Genomic DNA, 14,088 nt, shown 5'->3' on the forward strand with positions numbered 1-14,088 from the left:
GTAGAATCAAGGAGGCCCATGCAGCCCTGTGCAATCAGGGAGGCCCATACAGCCCTGTAAAATTAGGGAGACCTATGCAGCCCTGAGGAATCAGGAAGGCCTATGCAGCCTGGTAGAATCAGGGAGGCTTATGCAGCCCTGCAGAATCAGGGAGACCTATGCAGCCTGGTAGAATCAGGGAGGCTTATGCAGCCCTGCAGAATCAGGGAGACCTATGCAGCCTTGTAAAATCAGGGAGGCCCATGCAGCCCTGTAGAATCAGGGAGGCCTATGCAGCTCTGTAGAATCAGGGGGCCTATGCAGCCCTGTGGAAACAGGGAGGCCTATGCAGCCTGGTAGAATTAGAAGAACCTATGCAGCCCTGTGGAATCAGGGAGGTCCATACAGCCCTGTGGAATCAGGATGGCCCATGCAGCCCCGTGGAATCAGAGAGGCTTATGCAGCCTGGTAGAATCAGGAGGGCCCATGTAGCCTGGTAGAATTAAAGAGACCCATGCAGCCCTTTGGAATCAGGGAGGCCTATGCAGCCCTGTGAAATCAGGGGGCCTATGCAGCCCTGTGGAATCAGAGAGGCCCATGCAGCCTGGTAGAATTAGGGAGACCCATGCAGCCCTTTGGAATGAGGGAGGCCTATGCAGCCTGGTAGAATCAAGGTCTATGCAGCCTGTAGACTCAAGAAAGCCTATGCAGTCAGGTAGAATCAGGGAGGACTATGGTGGCAGGCTTTCCATTCTAAGCCGCCTTCTGGTTGGTGACCTATTTAGGTTGTGTAATCTTGCTTCTTTCCAGACATGAAATTCTAGAGATCAGAATCAGTTAACAGTAACTACCCTAAAATAGGTATAACTGAAAACCTATAAATTCTGTTCAAAATCCTCCTATTTCCTTGGCTCTGCTAAAATTATTTTGTACCAAAAGACTCTTGAAATCTTTGTTTATCTCTTATAAATATTGAAATATTTTTTAAAGAAAAGCAACTATAACAGAATTTCTATACATGTAAACCATAAAATTTTATTGTTTAAAAGAAAACAGAAACTGTCTACAGGACTGTCCAAACCCCAGACTGCAATTCCGCTATACAAGCATTCACTATCCCATATCATATCTCTCTGGTATATAGACAGCTCATTGCAATAGTCATAGTTAAACTATCTCATATCTCTCTGATATATAGACAGCTCATTGCCATAGTCATAGTTAAACTATCTCATATCTCTCTGGTATATAGACAGCTCATTGCCATAGTCATAGTTAAACTATCTCATATCTCTCTGGTAGTGGTAAAATATATTACTGCTATATAGACAGCTCATTTCAATAGTCATAGTTAAACTATCCCATATCTCTCTGGTAGTGGTAAAATATATTACTGCTATATAGACAGCTCATTGCAATAGTCATAGTTAAACTATCCCATATCTCTCTGGTAGTGGTAAAATATATTACTGCAATATAGACAGCTCATTGCAATAGTCATAGTTAAACTATCCCATATCTCTCTGGTAGTGGTAAAATATATTACTGCTATTTAGACAGCTCATTGTCATAGTCATAGTTAAACTATGTTTTTACAAACAAACTATGTGCTAATTTTTATTTATGTAGAATTAACACACCGCATTTGTAACAGTGAGTTAAAAACAAGCTTTAATTTTTTAAATAATCTCCGCATTCAATTTATTTATTTGCAATGATCAGACAACACTCACAGGACAACTAGCCACCCTTACACATACTTAAACTACAAATAGACATTACTCACAGTTTTTTACCAACTAAAAAACTTATAAAAAATCTCATTTTATGGTGACTAAAAGCTGTAGTTGTTTTCTCATGCGCTATGTGGTACAGCAAAAAAGGCAACTCCAAAATTATAAAGCGCTTACAAGATTGTAATCTCTGAATGTAGTAGCATAGTTTCTGCTTTTGATTAATTACTCTTTTGAAAAGTTAATAATCAGTTATATGCACTACTTAATGCAGAACATTCCAAACCAATCATTTTGAGAACATGAAAGTTTTCTTTTGCTGTTTGAGCAAACAGCTCCACAATTGCAATATTTATTTTATGCAATTAAACAGTTGGGCAGAGGACGCTTCTATACGCTTCAATAAGTCACCATTAGCATTTTGCATTTCAGCAAAATTAGGGTTTGTGTAAACTTATAAATAGCATTAGCATGTTGATATAAAAATGCAAATTTTCATTTGTATTTAACCCGATACAACTGTGATCAGAGTATCAAGCGTGGAAACAAAAAGATTGTCAAGTTTTTATACATATTTATTAGAAAACTCAAGTACAATTTAGCCATTATGCAAAACCACAAAGATAACTGTGTATTTCGCTTACTTGGAATAATTATGTGGCATCAATGGATACTATTGGCTACTATATAAATATACATAAAAGATATACAGATGAGACTCAAATATTGTAGATTTTTGCTGTCTCATCTCTCTATCATATATTTTTGATGGCTTTTTGACTACTTTTGCCTTTTACTGTCACATTCACCTAGTATTGAAATTTTATGAAAGGAATGTAAAAAGTTATTTGTAAAAAACATCCTCTATTACTGGATCATCATCATCCAACCAAACCTGTAATATAGAGTTAATAATTTATGTAGTCTAGTTAATTCTAGTGATCCATGGACATCAACAGCACAATCCTTTTTGATCTCCTCTTACTTTTTTAGCAAAGCTTGTAGCATCTGTTAACCAAAACTATTGAACTTCAAAATTAAAAACTTTCCATTCCAAATGCAGGACGATTGAAATGCAGGACGAATGGCCCATAGAATGAAAACTCATACACAAATTTGAATGTTAAATAAAGGCTGCAATATTTGACTAGCAACCAAAGTATGCAAGTAATTAGCAAATGAAACGTCTTAGAATTTATCTATTTATAATAGAATAGAAAAGATTCTACAAATAATTTAGTATATGAAGGCTGCAACTAGATTTCATAGCAATTTTTAAAACTGCTAGAAAGAGGACAACTCCTGATTGCAGATTACAGACTAATTGAGCGATATAAACAGGTCAGAGATTTTAAAGCGTCAGCATTTATATGTAGACTTGTTTGCTGACGTAGTTCTGTTTAGAGGTTTGCAGAGGTTCACGTAGGTCGATTTCTCGACTCTCTACTGACACCGGGTGACTCGAGTTACTGTATTGAGAATCACTGGATGCTTTTATATCTTCCTGGTCAGAATATGGTTCCTCGCACATACAGCGATGTGGCACTGTTGGACTCAAACTGTTAGGCTCGGGTGATCTCTCATTGTAGGCCACCCCTATTTGAATGTTACGAGCAGGGTTTATCGGCTGAAATGTCCTTCGAGGATAATTGGCTGTGAAGCTAGTGTCTGCTGAGCCTAGACCACTGTCGCTGCGGTCATGGTGAGGACATGCGCTGCTCATCATTGGAGACATTGGTGGTTGATGATTGGGTAAAGGCGGTGCTCTTAATGAACCTCCATGCTGCCAGTGTTTTCCTCCAATCTGAAACAAGAGATTGGTTGATTATCTACCTCCATAGGCTGGAATAATTTACTAATAGCGGTTAAAAGCGTGGAAGCTAAAAAAAGAAAATTATATAACAGATATTTTGCAACTAAGCTCTATTTTCTGTTAATTAAATATTTATAGCATACTATATACTTAAGTAAATTATATCAGCATGCAATAGTTGCAAGTTTTTTACCTATAATTTATCTAAAACACATGAAAGATACAGGGTAGTAGTATTCGAGAATACAGCCACTGTCATTTCAGTAATACGTCTGATATTAATGCTCCTATTATGTAGGATAAAAAACTTGGCTACCCAGGGTGACGTGTCATCGCAGTTATCACTACAGCTATAGTCGCAACTATCGACTCAACTACACTCGAATCGAAACTTACCCTTGTTTGTATCGATTGAGTCAGTTGCTTATTCAAGATCATTTTTTAACTTTCTCTTTTTATCATATTAATTAATATGAGTTTATTATGACCAATAGCCTTTAAAACACAAGTTTCCTTGACACTTGAAAAAAAGAATTTGAACACATCAAAGAGATGAGAGAAAATGCCACGCCGAGGAGCCTTGGGGTTTATATAGTTCAACAATGTGGTAACTGTTACATTTTATTTATTAAATAAAGTCTTTCAGTATTTAAATCTTTGAAAATATATAAATGAGAAAACAATCATTGGCATTTTTTCTGTTTACACTATATCAGATGACCAGGTGCTGAGCATCTCTACCTAATGCTCACTGTTCCCATGACGTCTATCTAGTATATCAGATGACCAGATGCTGAGCATCTCTACCAGATGCTCACTGTTCCCGTGACGTCTAGTATATCAGATGACCAGGTGCTGAGCATCTCTACCTAATGCTCACTGTTCCCATGACGTCTAGTATATCAGATGACCAGGTGCTGAGCATCTCTACCTAATGCTCACTGTTCCCATGACGTCTATCTAGTATATCAGATGACCAGATGCTGAGCATCTCTACCTAATGCTCACTGTTCCCATGACGTCTAGTATATTAGATGACCAGATGCTGGGCATCTTTACCTAATGCTCACTGTTCCCATGACGTCTAGTATATCAGATGACCAGGTGCTGAGCATCTCTACCTAATGCTCACTGTTCCCATGACGTCTAGTATATCAGATGACCAGGTGCTGAGCATCTCTACCTAATGCTCACTGTTCCCATGACGTCTAGTATATCAGATGACCAGGTGCTGAGCATCTCTACCTAATGCTCACTTTTCCCATGACGTTTAGTATATCCGATGATCAGATGCTGAGCATCTCTACCTAATGCTCACTGTTCCCATGACGTCTAGTATATCAGATGACCAGATGCTGAGCATCTCTACCTAATGCTTTCCCAGATATGAGAGGCCCCGAGTCGCTTTACAGATAATACAATGTTATTCTGACGAAAAAGGTAGCGGCTTATCAGAACAGTAGATGAAGAGCAAACAGAAGAGAGGAGACGCATGAGCCTAGAAGATAAGTAGGAGATAAGCCAACGACGAGCAAAGCTGGGTAAACAAAACACAAGTGCATCAGAGATATGAGCTAATGATTGTCAGAAGGAATGAGCAAATTACTTGTCATATCTCTAAAATAAAAAGATAATTTGATTTTAGTACATGAATTAATCTCCGAGTTTGAAAATCAAAAACCTATTTTATAGTGTTTAAAGAATTCTAGCAAATATAATGATGAATGGAAGGGTGTCACACGACCAGCTTTTTTGATGTTCTGATAGAAGGGCACGAGTTGCAGAAGATTTTTTTTAGTTGTGAACAATTGCATTGCTTGCTTCTTATTAGCTAATTCTACTGCTTTGAAAAATTATTGAAAATGATAAGCTTTCCATTATGACACCACATTGTAGTTTTACACCGAATCAAGTTAGAAATAGGTCGCTCTCACCTATTTTAATCTTCACTTCTCAATATACAGCACTATTAAAACCTAAATATTTTGCACAAGTCTAAAATAGAGATCACGGATATGCCACATATGCACTGGTGTGACACCTTTGTTAATATTGGTGCCCGAACATGTAGGCCTGTGTGGCAGAACTGTAGATTACAGGTGTTAGGCCCACACATCCAAGAATTAACACCCAGCGGGTTTGCTAATGACAACCACTGATGGAATAGATACATTTCAGAGGCTATGAATGCTTTCCAGAATCCCTGGGCGGCATTACTGTATAATTATTCTATCACATGACAGGCGAAGGAAGAGGCCAGGTGTTGGATTAAGGATATCAAATGGTTTAACTTTATATAAAATTCTTCCATCAAATAGGCCTTTTATGAGAATGGCATCGAGTGAAAGCTTGCTGGTAAAGTGTGAAGGAGGTATTGAATAGAAGCTAGAGAAAACAAGAGTGGAAAGCGGGAGGATGAGAGGCTATGCCAAGAGTGATGAGAGGCGTACAGCTGAGCCTCAGACTGTTTACAGAAGATATTAGAAATGGTCTAATTGCTCTAAGTGGGGATAGAGTTAATGAAGGGATTGTTAGCTCTGTTAGCAGCCAGCTAGTGGCCGCTAGCAGAGGCCGTGATAAGGTTTCCTCTAGAAATGACTCAAAGAGACACCCATCTGCCAGCGAGTGCCTCCAACAGCCTATTGGACCGCGCTACTGCACCTTTGTTCCAAAATGTCATTTTGAGATAAAAAGAATTTCATCACGTTTTCACAGATATATTTAAGCATTTACCTTTAATGAAAAAAAGAGCGATTTACAGTGCAACACATTTTGGGTAAGCCGATAGGAGAATGTCGAAATCATGCGGTGAAAAAAATGATATCTACTTTGAACTTTTACATAAACTTGTTGTAAAAACTATTTTGCTTAAACTTCACTTATAGCCTACGTACATGTAGAAAATGAATGATGGCTTTTATAAACCACCCATTAAAACTGATAGTCCTTTTATGACTCTCAGTCTAACCCCTTGCAGAGATATAACTAAGAATATCATGAGTCAGTGCAACTTCATACTCATTCTGCTCTGTTCCATTAAGACTGTTTCTAGATTTCTAATTACTCGTTTCAAATTAAATAAAAAATTCTCTCAAACCTTATTTTATAGTGAGCTGCTACTGGGACAAGTTGCTACAAGTATTTTATAGTGAGCTGCTACTGGGACAAGTTGGTACAAGTATTTTTCATCTAATACATACAATACATCGAATACTTCTTTTTGCAAAGTGTTTGTCATCTTATCAACTAATGACCCTTTCATTTTAATGATATTTCATGCTTTTAAAAAAGCACCGAGAGCTGGCTCTTGAATATCCAGAAATACCCACCCACATTCTAACAACCAGCTTCAGAAGATAACAATGATGATTTGCTCAACTTAGTATTATTGAATGGTTCATTTACTTACCATTCTTTCATCTATCTCTGCGTACTCATGCCTCTCAGCAGCTATGGAATGTGAATAACCATCATGATGAAGAGTAGACAACTTCCTGTTAGTTATCCTTTCCCTACTAACAAAAATATCTTAATTTATCCAATCAGCATGTGGTTTGTGTCCAGCATGCTTTCCTACAACAATAATCACTCAGGTAAGAGCTAAGACAGACTTCATTAAAATTGCTTCAAAATAACAATAACCTTTTTGGGCAAAAAAAAACTGGGGAAACCATAATCAAATGTTTAGGTGTATTTCTGATCTAGCTAATTTTTAGCTAATAATTAGGCATAACTGCATGAAAATAGAGCTAATTTAAGAGCAGAATGATAGCAACTGAGGCCAAGTAGTGCAAGTCTTCTCATTCTACGCTCAAGTGAAAAGCTGTTTCCAGTTTCGAGAAGAGGGTTTTGTTATAGGACTATTCAAAAGAGGCTCTTCTCCAGTCTCAGGTGGTGCAGAGTGCAGAGATATATCTAATTATTCTCAAGCTGTTACCCAGCATCTCGAGAGCAATTCAAATTAATAAACGAATGGGTAATGTATGGCAGTAGCTCCCGCATGAATGATGTTGAGTTGGCCCTATCAATGACATCTCATAAACATTCGTAATTGAAAACTTACTCAAAACGTTTATTTTGCCAATATTACAAACAGCAGGGGTTTTGTAAATAATATATATAGCTGAGACTACTTTGTGAGCGGTTCCAATTTAGAAAGGGAAAGCAGCAATTGCTAAGAGACATTGCGATCAGCCAGCCTTTGCAAGCCATTTTACCTCATTCAGTCGAAATGCTTTCGTGTTAGTAAAATAATAATAATAATGGCATAAAATAAATAAAGATAAGGCAAATGAGCAAAAGACAGGTGAAGAGACAAACAAGCCAGAGATAGTAAGCTTTATTAACTAGTCTAAATTATTCATCCGCTGCATGTGGTTGTTCGACTTCACTAATCACCAGCTTGTATACTCACCTTTGTTGCTGAGCAGCGTGTCTCTTCTGCCAGCAGAAGACGCCCATCACTATAACCACGATAACGATAACTGTCAGCGAAATGATTCCAGCTATAATTATGACTTCTGTGCTGACTGGTGGGTTCTTCCTTCCAAGGTTGCCTACTATAGATAAATTGTTCGCTGTTGTAGTATGCATTGGTTTAATATTTATGGCGGTGAAGTCTGTAGGGTCTACCTTTACACCTGTGGTAGATGTGGGAGTTGCAGACATGGGTGCTGTAGTTGTTGTCGAACTACCAGGACATACGCAGGATGAACTTGTATTGTCACAGACTAGGCTGATAGGATTAAAGGTTTCGCCGTCGGGACAAGGACATTGTTCGACAGTCATGCCCCTAACTTTGTAGAAGTTGTCACAACGTCTTGGGTCTGTGAAATTTACTTGTTCCCAGTGTGGTAGAGACACAGAGATGCCGCAGGATTCTAAAAATAAAATTATTGCAATACATTCAATATGGATAGTTAAAAGCAGCGTCTAAATGTCGGTGAATGATGAGAAGCTGAAGGTTTTGGTAGATATTTGCTGTCTAGTATACTCGAATCGTATCTGCAATCTGTCTGACCATCCATCACATTACTACTTACCCATATAAACCACTAGACATTATACCAGACACCTAAGCCTTAGGATTTACATTATAGAGCAGAGTTATGCAAAAGAGTTTTTTCTTTCAAGACACATAATTTACTTTATTATTTGTCGTTTTTGTCTCATGGTATGATTTGTTTTAAATGGCCCTGACCGGTGTAAATAAGGTTAATATCTATCTATCTACATCAAAAACTATTTGCGAATTTTTATAGAAAATATTTTAAGTTCCCTCCTACTCCTGGTGTGGCCACAAATTTATGAGAAGCTTGATATCATCATCTTTATTTATAAAAACATAAGAATGAAACTACACTAAACTGCAGAGATGCATGGCTCTAAAAATGAAAGGTATAGGCACAGACAGACGATCCTACAAATTTAGCTAATGGGTTTCAGATTGAGTACAAGTTCTGTGGTCTTTTTTAACAATGCGGTCCACGAAATTGAAATAGTTTTAACTCGACATTCAGTGCTGGTCTCTCAAGTTACTTGCACTAGATTTATACTTCACAGGCTGTTTATTCAAGCATTGCAAATGGCAAGACGTTACCAAATCATTTCTTATCAATACAACACTTGCGCAGTAGCAGGGAATAAGGGCCTGTGTGCATGCCTAACCTTGTTAAAAGAGTAGGCAAGCTGTTTATTCTATGGCAAGTGTTTGATCAGATGCTGTATTATTTTGTATAAGCCTGTTTCAGTGCAGAATGGATTAGCATTTTTTACTTATAGCCTTGATATAGCGTGTAGAAATTCGCTACAGCAAAGTAAATTATAGTTTTGTTGGCTTGGTTCTATTGCGGCTATTGATAGGCAGCAACCCGCCCCTCTGCTGTCAAGATAAGGCATGAGCTAGTTATTATTTAGATATAAAAAACTAGATGATAGGTATAAGCCAGGGTTCGGCAACCTTTTCGACTCGAATAGCCATTTGGACCCGTTTTCTGAAGGAAAGAACGCAGTTGGAGCCGCAAACCCCTTTTTAAATTAAAAAAACAACTAGGCCTACATGTAACTTTGTTGTTTAGCTTTAACTGCTTCTATACCATGTTTACACCATAAAACGAAAGGTGGGCATGTATAAAACCAAAGGTGGGCATGTATAAAACGAAAGGTGGGCATGTATAAAACCAAAGGTGGGCATGTATAAAACCAAAGGTGGGCATGTATAAAACCAAAGGTGGGCATGTATAAAACCAAAGGTGGGCATGTATAAAACCAAAGGTGGGCATGTATAAAACGAAAGGTGGGCATGTATAAAACCAAAGGTGGGCATGTATAAAACCAAAGGTGGGCATGTATAAAACCAAAGGTGGGCATGTATAAAACCAAAGGTGGGCATGTATAATGATTTAATTGCTGAGAAAACAAAATTACACTTTTTCGAAAACCAATAAAATAATTTTGGCGGTTTTATTGGTGCATAAATTGTTATGATGTGTACTACCTGTATTAGTGTTGTTGTTTGTCATTAGTGTTGTTGTTTGTCATTAGTGTTGTTGACGGATATTATGGACCGAAGTGGCTGGTCAGCCATACTAAATTTCTAATTGTTTAATCATGTTCATTAACATAATGTATGAAGGTATCTCGTACCGATCTGGTCCTCCACACAAATTCGGTAGTATGTTTTTCTGTACTTTTATGTTAAAGTTAAAGCCATGTGACGATCATGTGATAAGGTACTACTAATAATATAACATAAATAATGACGCATAACCATCGACAATGTTTGATTTATCACCGTAATTATAATTTTTTTATACTATGTTACAAAACCTAGTGATAAAACCTATATTTTTATTAATTACTTGGCATCTAGTGAAAAAAGAAAGAAAATTCAAAGTCAGAGGGAGCCGCAGCGAGTGAATGAAAGAGTCACATGCGGCTCCCGAGCCACGGGTTGCCGACCTCTGGCATAGGGTGACTATATTCAAACAGTCAATGCTCATTCTAGATATTATTGAATCATCACTTTTCAGAGCAGATCTAGTTAGTAACTAAATAGGATTCTCAAATATAACAGCAGCTAAATCTAGAAGGCTTCAAAAGCCTCACACAGTGTTTCATTTCGCTTTTTGATCAGCTTTTCTTAGAGTTATGCAAACTCAAAACAGGAATCTTTCTATGCTGAACCATAAACATCCTTAAATCTAGGCCACATCATTAAAATTTAAACGATGAACAGCTTTCGTCTTGCTAGCAAAGTGACAAGAATGAGCAAGTGAGTGACAAGAATGAGCAAGTGAGTGGCAAGAATGAGCAAGTGAGTGAACCCATAGCATTAGTTTCTACTCACTGTATAAACTTCTCTATTGTTTAGATTCTAGTGGAAATTCTTGCACTCAAAACTAGATAATACTGCGCAAAGGTGCTGATGTTATCGCCAAACAAAAGTCGTCATTTGACAAAGAACAGGCAGTTTCAATACATACGCAATTAAATTATTAACTGTCACTCTTTTAGAGTATGTAGTTCGAGAAGACAATAAGAATCATGACAGCATCTCATGCATCTCATGCATCTCATGCATCTCATGCATCTCATGCATCTCATGCATCTCATGCGACTACGGAGGTTGCAAAATGTTTGAGCGTATAAATGTAGCTGATTGCCTCTTATCAATACAAGAGATGAACATACTGCAGACAGTAACCCCAGCAATGTTATTGCCAAGTATCGGTAACGCTTGCCATCATCCACGAGGAAAATATTAGTTTACTCGAGCTCTGTGTCGTTTGTCCAGTGCAGTTGCTTTAGAACTCATAGGTAGGCCTGTTTATCTCACAGCTGGCTCTACACGCATCTCAACTCAATAATCACCCTTTCCCTAGCTGTCAAGCAAAATCTTCTGCCAACTCACAATGTAGCACCTAAACTCCTGCACGCTACATCACATCTATTTTCAAATATTACACCAAACTGCCGCTAATTATGCTAGCTTGGAATTACCTATTAACACTTTCATAGCATGGACTTCTCTGCAGTTTTTAATGAAATGACATAAGAGCAAGAATTAACGTTCACACGTCTAAGATGTCACTAACGCTAAACTGATAGCAAATATCCTGAACAAAAGCATTTAGTTTCACACATTTATGCCAACTAGCAACCTTATCCTTATAGCAAACACTAGCTAGCTTTCTACACAAATCTAAACGACCCGTCAGAGAGTGAGAATCGATCGTAGGATGCATCCTGATAGATTAGATGTATTGTAACAGTTGTTATGTCTTGCCAGTGTTGTCTGATAGACTCACCAATTACATTTACAGCTATAAATGTCAGATATTTCGCCTGGCAGTATAAGTCAAGTGGGAACTATTTTAGTTACATAACGTAAGCTAGCTACTAACAGTAGCTAAGCTATCTAGTCTACTAACAGAGTTGGATTGCTGCCGAAAGTTGAATTGCTGCCGAGAGTTGGAATGCTGCCGAGAGTTGGATTGCTGCCGATAGTTGGATTGCTGCCGGAGAGTTGAATTGCTGCCGAGTAAAAATGACAAACAAGGAAACTCCAAACAAAATCTCCAAAACTCCATATTATATTAGAGGCGTTTGTTCTTTTACAATAAATAAAATTTAAATTATCTTTTCTAGCAAAAACACAGCCAGTTTCTAAATAATTGCTAACTACTGGTATTAAATTTCATGCTAGTCTCTAGAAAATGAAATAAAAGAGTTGAGGGGTTTGGTTAGACTCATGCTCAGTTTATACCACTTTAAAAGCCTTAAAGGTTTACTGAGGTTACTTTGGCAAAGCATTTGTTAAAATGTGGTCAAATACTCTTAAGCATTTCCAACCCTATTAATTTCACTATTTCGTTGAAAACTATTTAGAAAAACCTAATGCTATCACAGACAATGGCGGTTGAAGTTAATCCGATGAACTGTTGGCGTGATCTTGTCACAAACACAAAGGAATACGATAAACAAACAACTCAAAGTCAAGAAAATAGTCGACTGCAATTGTTTCGATCGGTTCTCTGGTAAGCCTATCGTTTACCGCCTTGAGATTCTATCTCTAACAATCATAGACAATCATAAATAATCATAGACGGTCATAGCTAATCATAGACAATAGACATAGATTATCTGATGCTGTTGCACTTTACATAGAGTTCAGAACTCATCAAAATATTAGTTTATTAAAATTTGCAACAAAAGTTGAGCTGCTGAAAATTTATTTGTGACTTGAGAATATCTCATGACTCCGATGATTCACTCTGAGGATAGTTCAACTATGAAAAATAAAAGCAAGCGTTAAGGGATCTTGGCAGTTTTTTCTAGAAACTTGGGTTGCACCATTAAACATTCTCCGGTGCCCAGGCGGGTTGTACCGTGTTAACATCCAACTCCAGTTTTTAACTGATCAAATAAATTGTGTAGAACTCCATTTGCAACGTATTGGTTTGTGGCTGGTATGTGACTAGTATGTGACTGGTTGCTAACACATGCAATTCAATCAGAATTTATGCGAAGCAATAATACGGCGTGAGAAAGACTGACACGAAGTCCAAGGCTGTTAAGCAGGCAATTTGAGCCAAGTGGATGCGTATAATTGTATAATGAAATCTACTCCCTACTTTGAGAAGAATTCAATAGCTTTATTCAATTTGTCACTGCAGAATGCTGTTATAGAATCGAGCGATATGTACTAGTGAATTAATTGTATGACCCTCCATCCCTTGTCTATTACATAGGGACGACTATAACCTTATCAGTTCCTCCCCAAGTGGCTTGCTATGCATAAGAAATGTTTCTCTCATAAAGTCCTAAGTATAAACAGCATAAAATCAAACGATTATCTTCAAGTTGTTGGAGTTTGTTTGAACGGCAGCTCTCCAGGACGTCTCTGCCTCCTAAGTTCAGGCATGCTGATAAAATAGTAATTTAGTATGAACACTTGCATACTGGTATGCGAGTTTACTGTTGCATACGGAGTAATGCTCACCTCCTGCAGGAAATATATAATCCATGGATTCACGAACTTTGTCGATAGTTCGACACGCTGCAAGCTTTGGTGGTAATTGACTCGACGCTGCTATGTTCATGGTGAACACTGTCAACACAAGCCCTAGCTGACACATCCTCATAGATGTGCTGCTACCGAGTAATGGCTTGAGGCTTCCACACAGCCAGGTAATCCTCGGCATACTGATGATGTCACACGAATTCGCCGACAACGATTAGTTTGGAATAACGGCTGATAACAATACCCAAAATGATAAACAAAAGAATACGCAGGTCACCTGGTAGCTGCGGTCTATTCTACACTGTCTCACATGCTCGTGCATTCGCTACACAAACGCCAAGAATTCTTGAAAGCTTATCATTGGTTGAACCTATTCCTAGGCTCCGCCTTCGAATATTCCATAGCTTGAGTAAGCCAACAGCCTACCAGTCTGTTATGGATCTGATAGGAAAGCTATTCGAGATACACGTTCTCATGGTAAAAGCTACAAAGTTCTGTCTAAAACCTATATATGCAATATAATTTCCATGCAATATAAT

General features: G+C 37.9%; 1 protein-coding gene across 2 annotated transcripts; it reads right to left on the reverse strand.

Moving 5' to 3' along the window:
- Positions 1 to 2,891: 2,891 nt before the first annotated feature.
- LOC137387435 (uncharacterized) lies at positions 2,892 to 13,810 on the reverse strand. 2 transcript variants are annotated; one of them, XM_068073859.1, is made up of 4 exons: positions 13,529 to 13,810; positions 7,940 to 8,405; positions 6,935 to 7,037; positions 2,892 to 3,516 (listed from the first exon to the last, which is right to left on the reverse strand). In XM_068073859.1, the coding sequence occupies exons 1-4, from the start codon at positions 13,728 to 13,730 to the stop codon at positions 3,079 to 3,081; spliced, it is 1,209 nt and encodes a 402-aa protein (XP_067929960.1). In that variant the 5' UTR covers positions 13,731 to 13,810; the 3' UTR covers positions 2,892 to 3,078. The 2 variants fall into 2 exon arrangements, with proteins under 2 accessions (XP_067929960.1, XP_067929959.1); XM_068073858.1 differs by having other exon boundaries at positions 6,935 to 7,040; positions 13,529 to 13,809.
- Positions 13,811 to 14,088: the final 278 nt, after the last annotated feature.

Source organism: Watersipora subatra, chromosome 2, assembly GCF_963576615.1.
Source record: "Watersipora subatra chromosome 2, tzWatSuba1.1, whole genome shotgun sequence".
Classification (NCBI taxonomy): Eukaryota; Metazoa; Bryozoa; class Gymnolaemata; order Cheilostomatida; family Watersiporidae; genus Watersipora; species Watersipora subatra.

Coding starts and splice junctions, on each gene's coding strand:
- LOC137387435 (XM_068073858.1), bottom strand. CDS start 13,730: ATGCCGAGGATTACCTGGCTGTGTGGAAGCCTCAAGCCATTACTCGGT. Junction 8,406..13,528: donor TTATATATTTCCTGCAGGAG/GTGAGCATTACT, acceptor TTTTATTTTTAG/AATCCTGCGGCATCTCTGTG. Junction 7,041..7,939: donor CACGCTGCTCAGCAACAAAG/GTGAGTATACAA, acceptor TATTTTTGTTAG/TAGGGAAAGGATAACTAACA.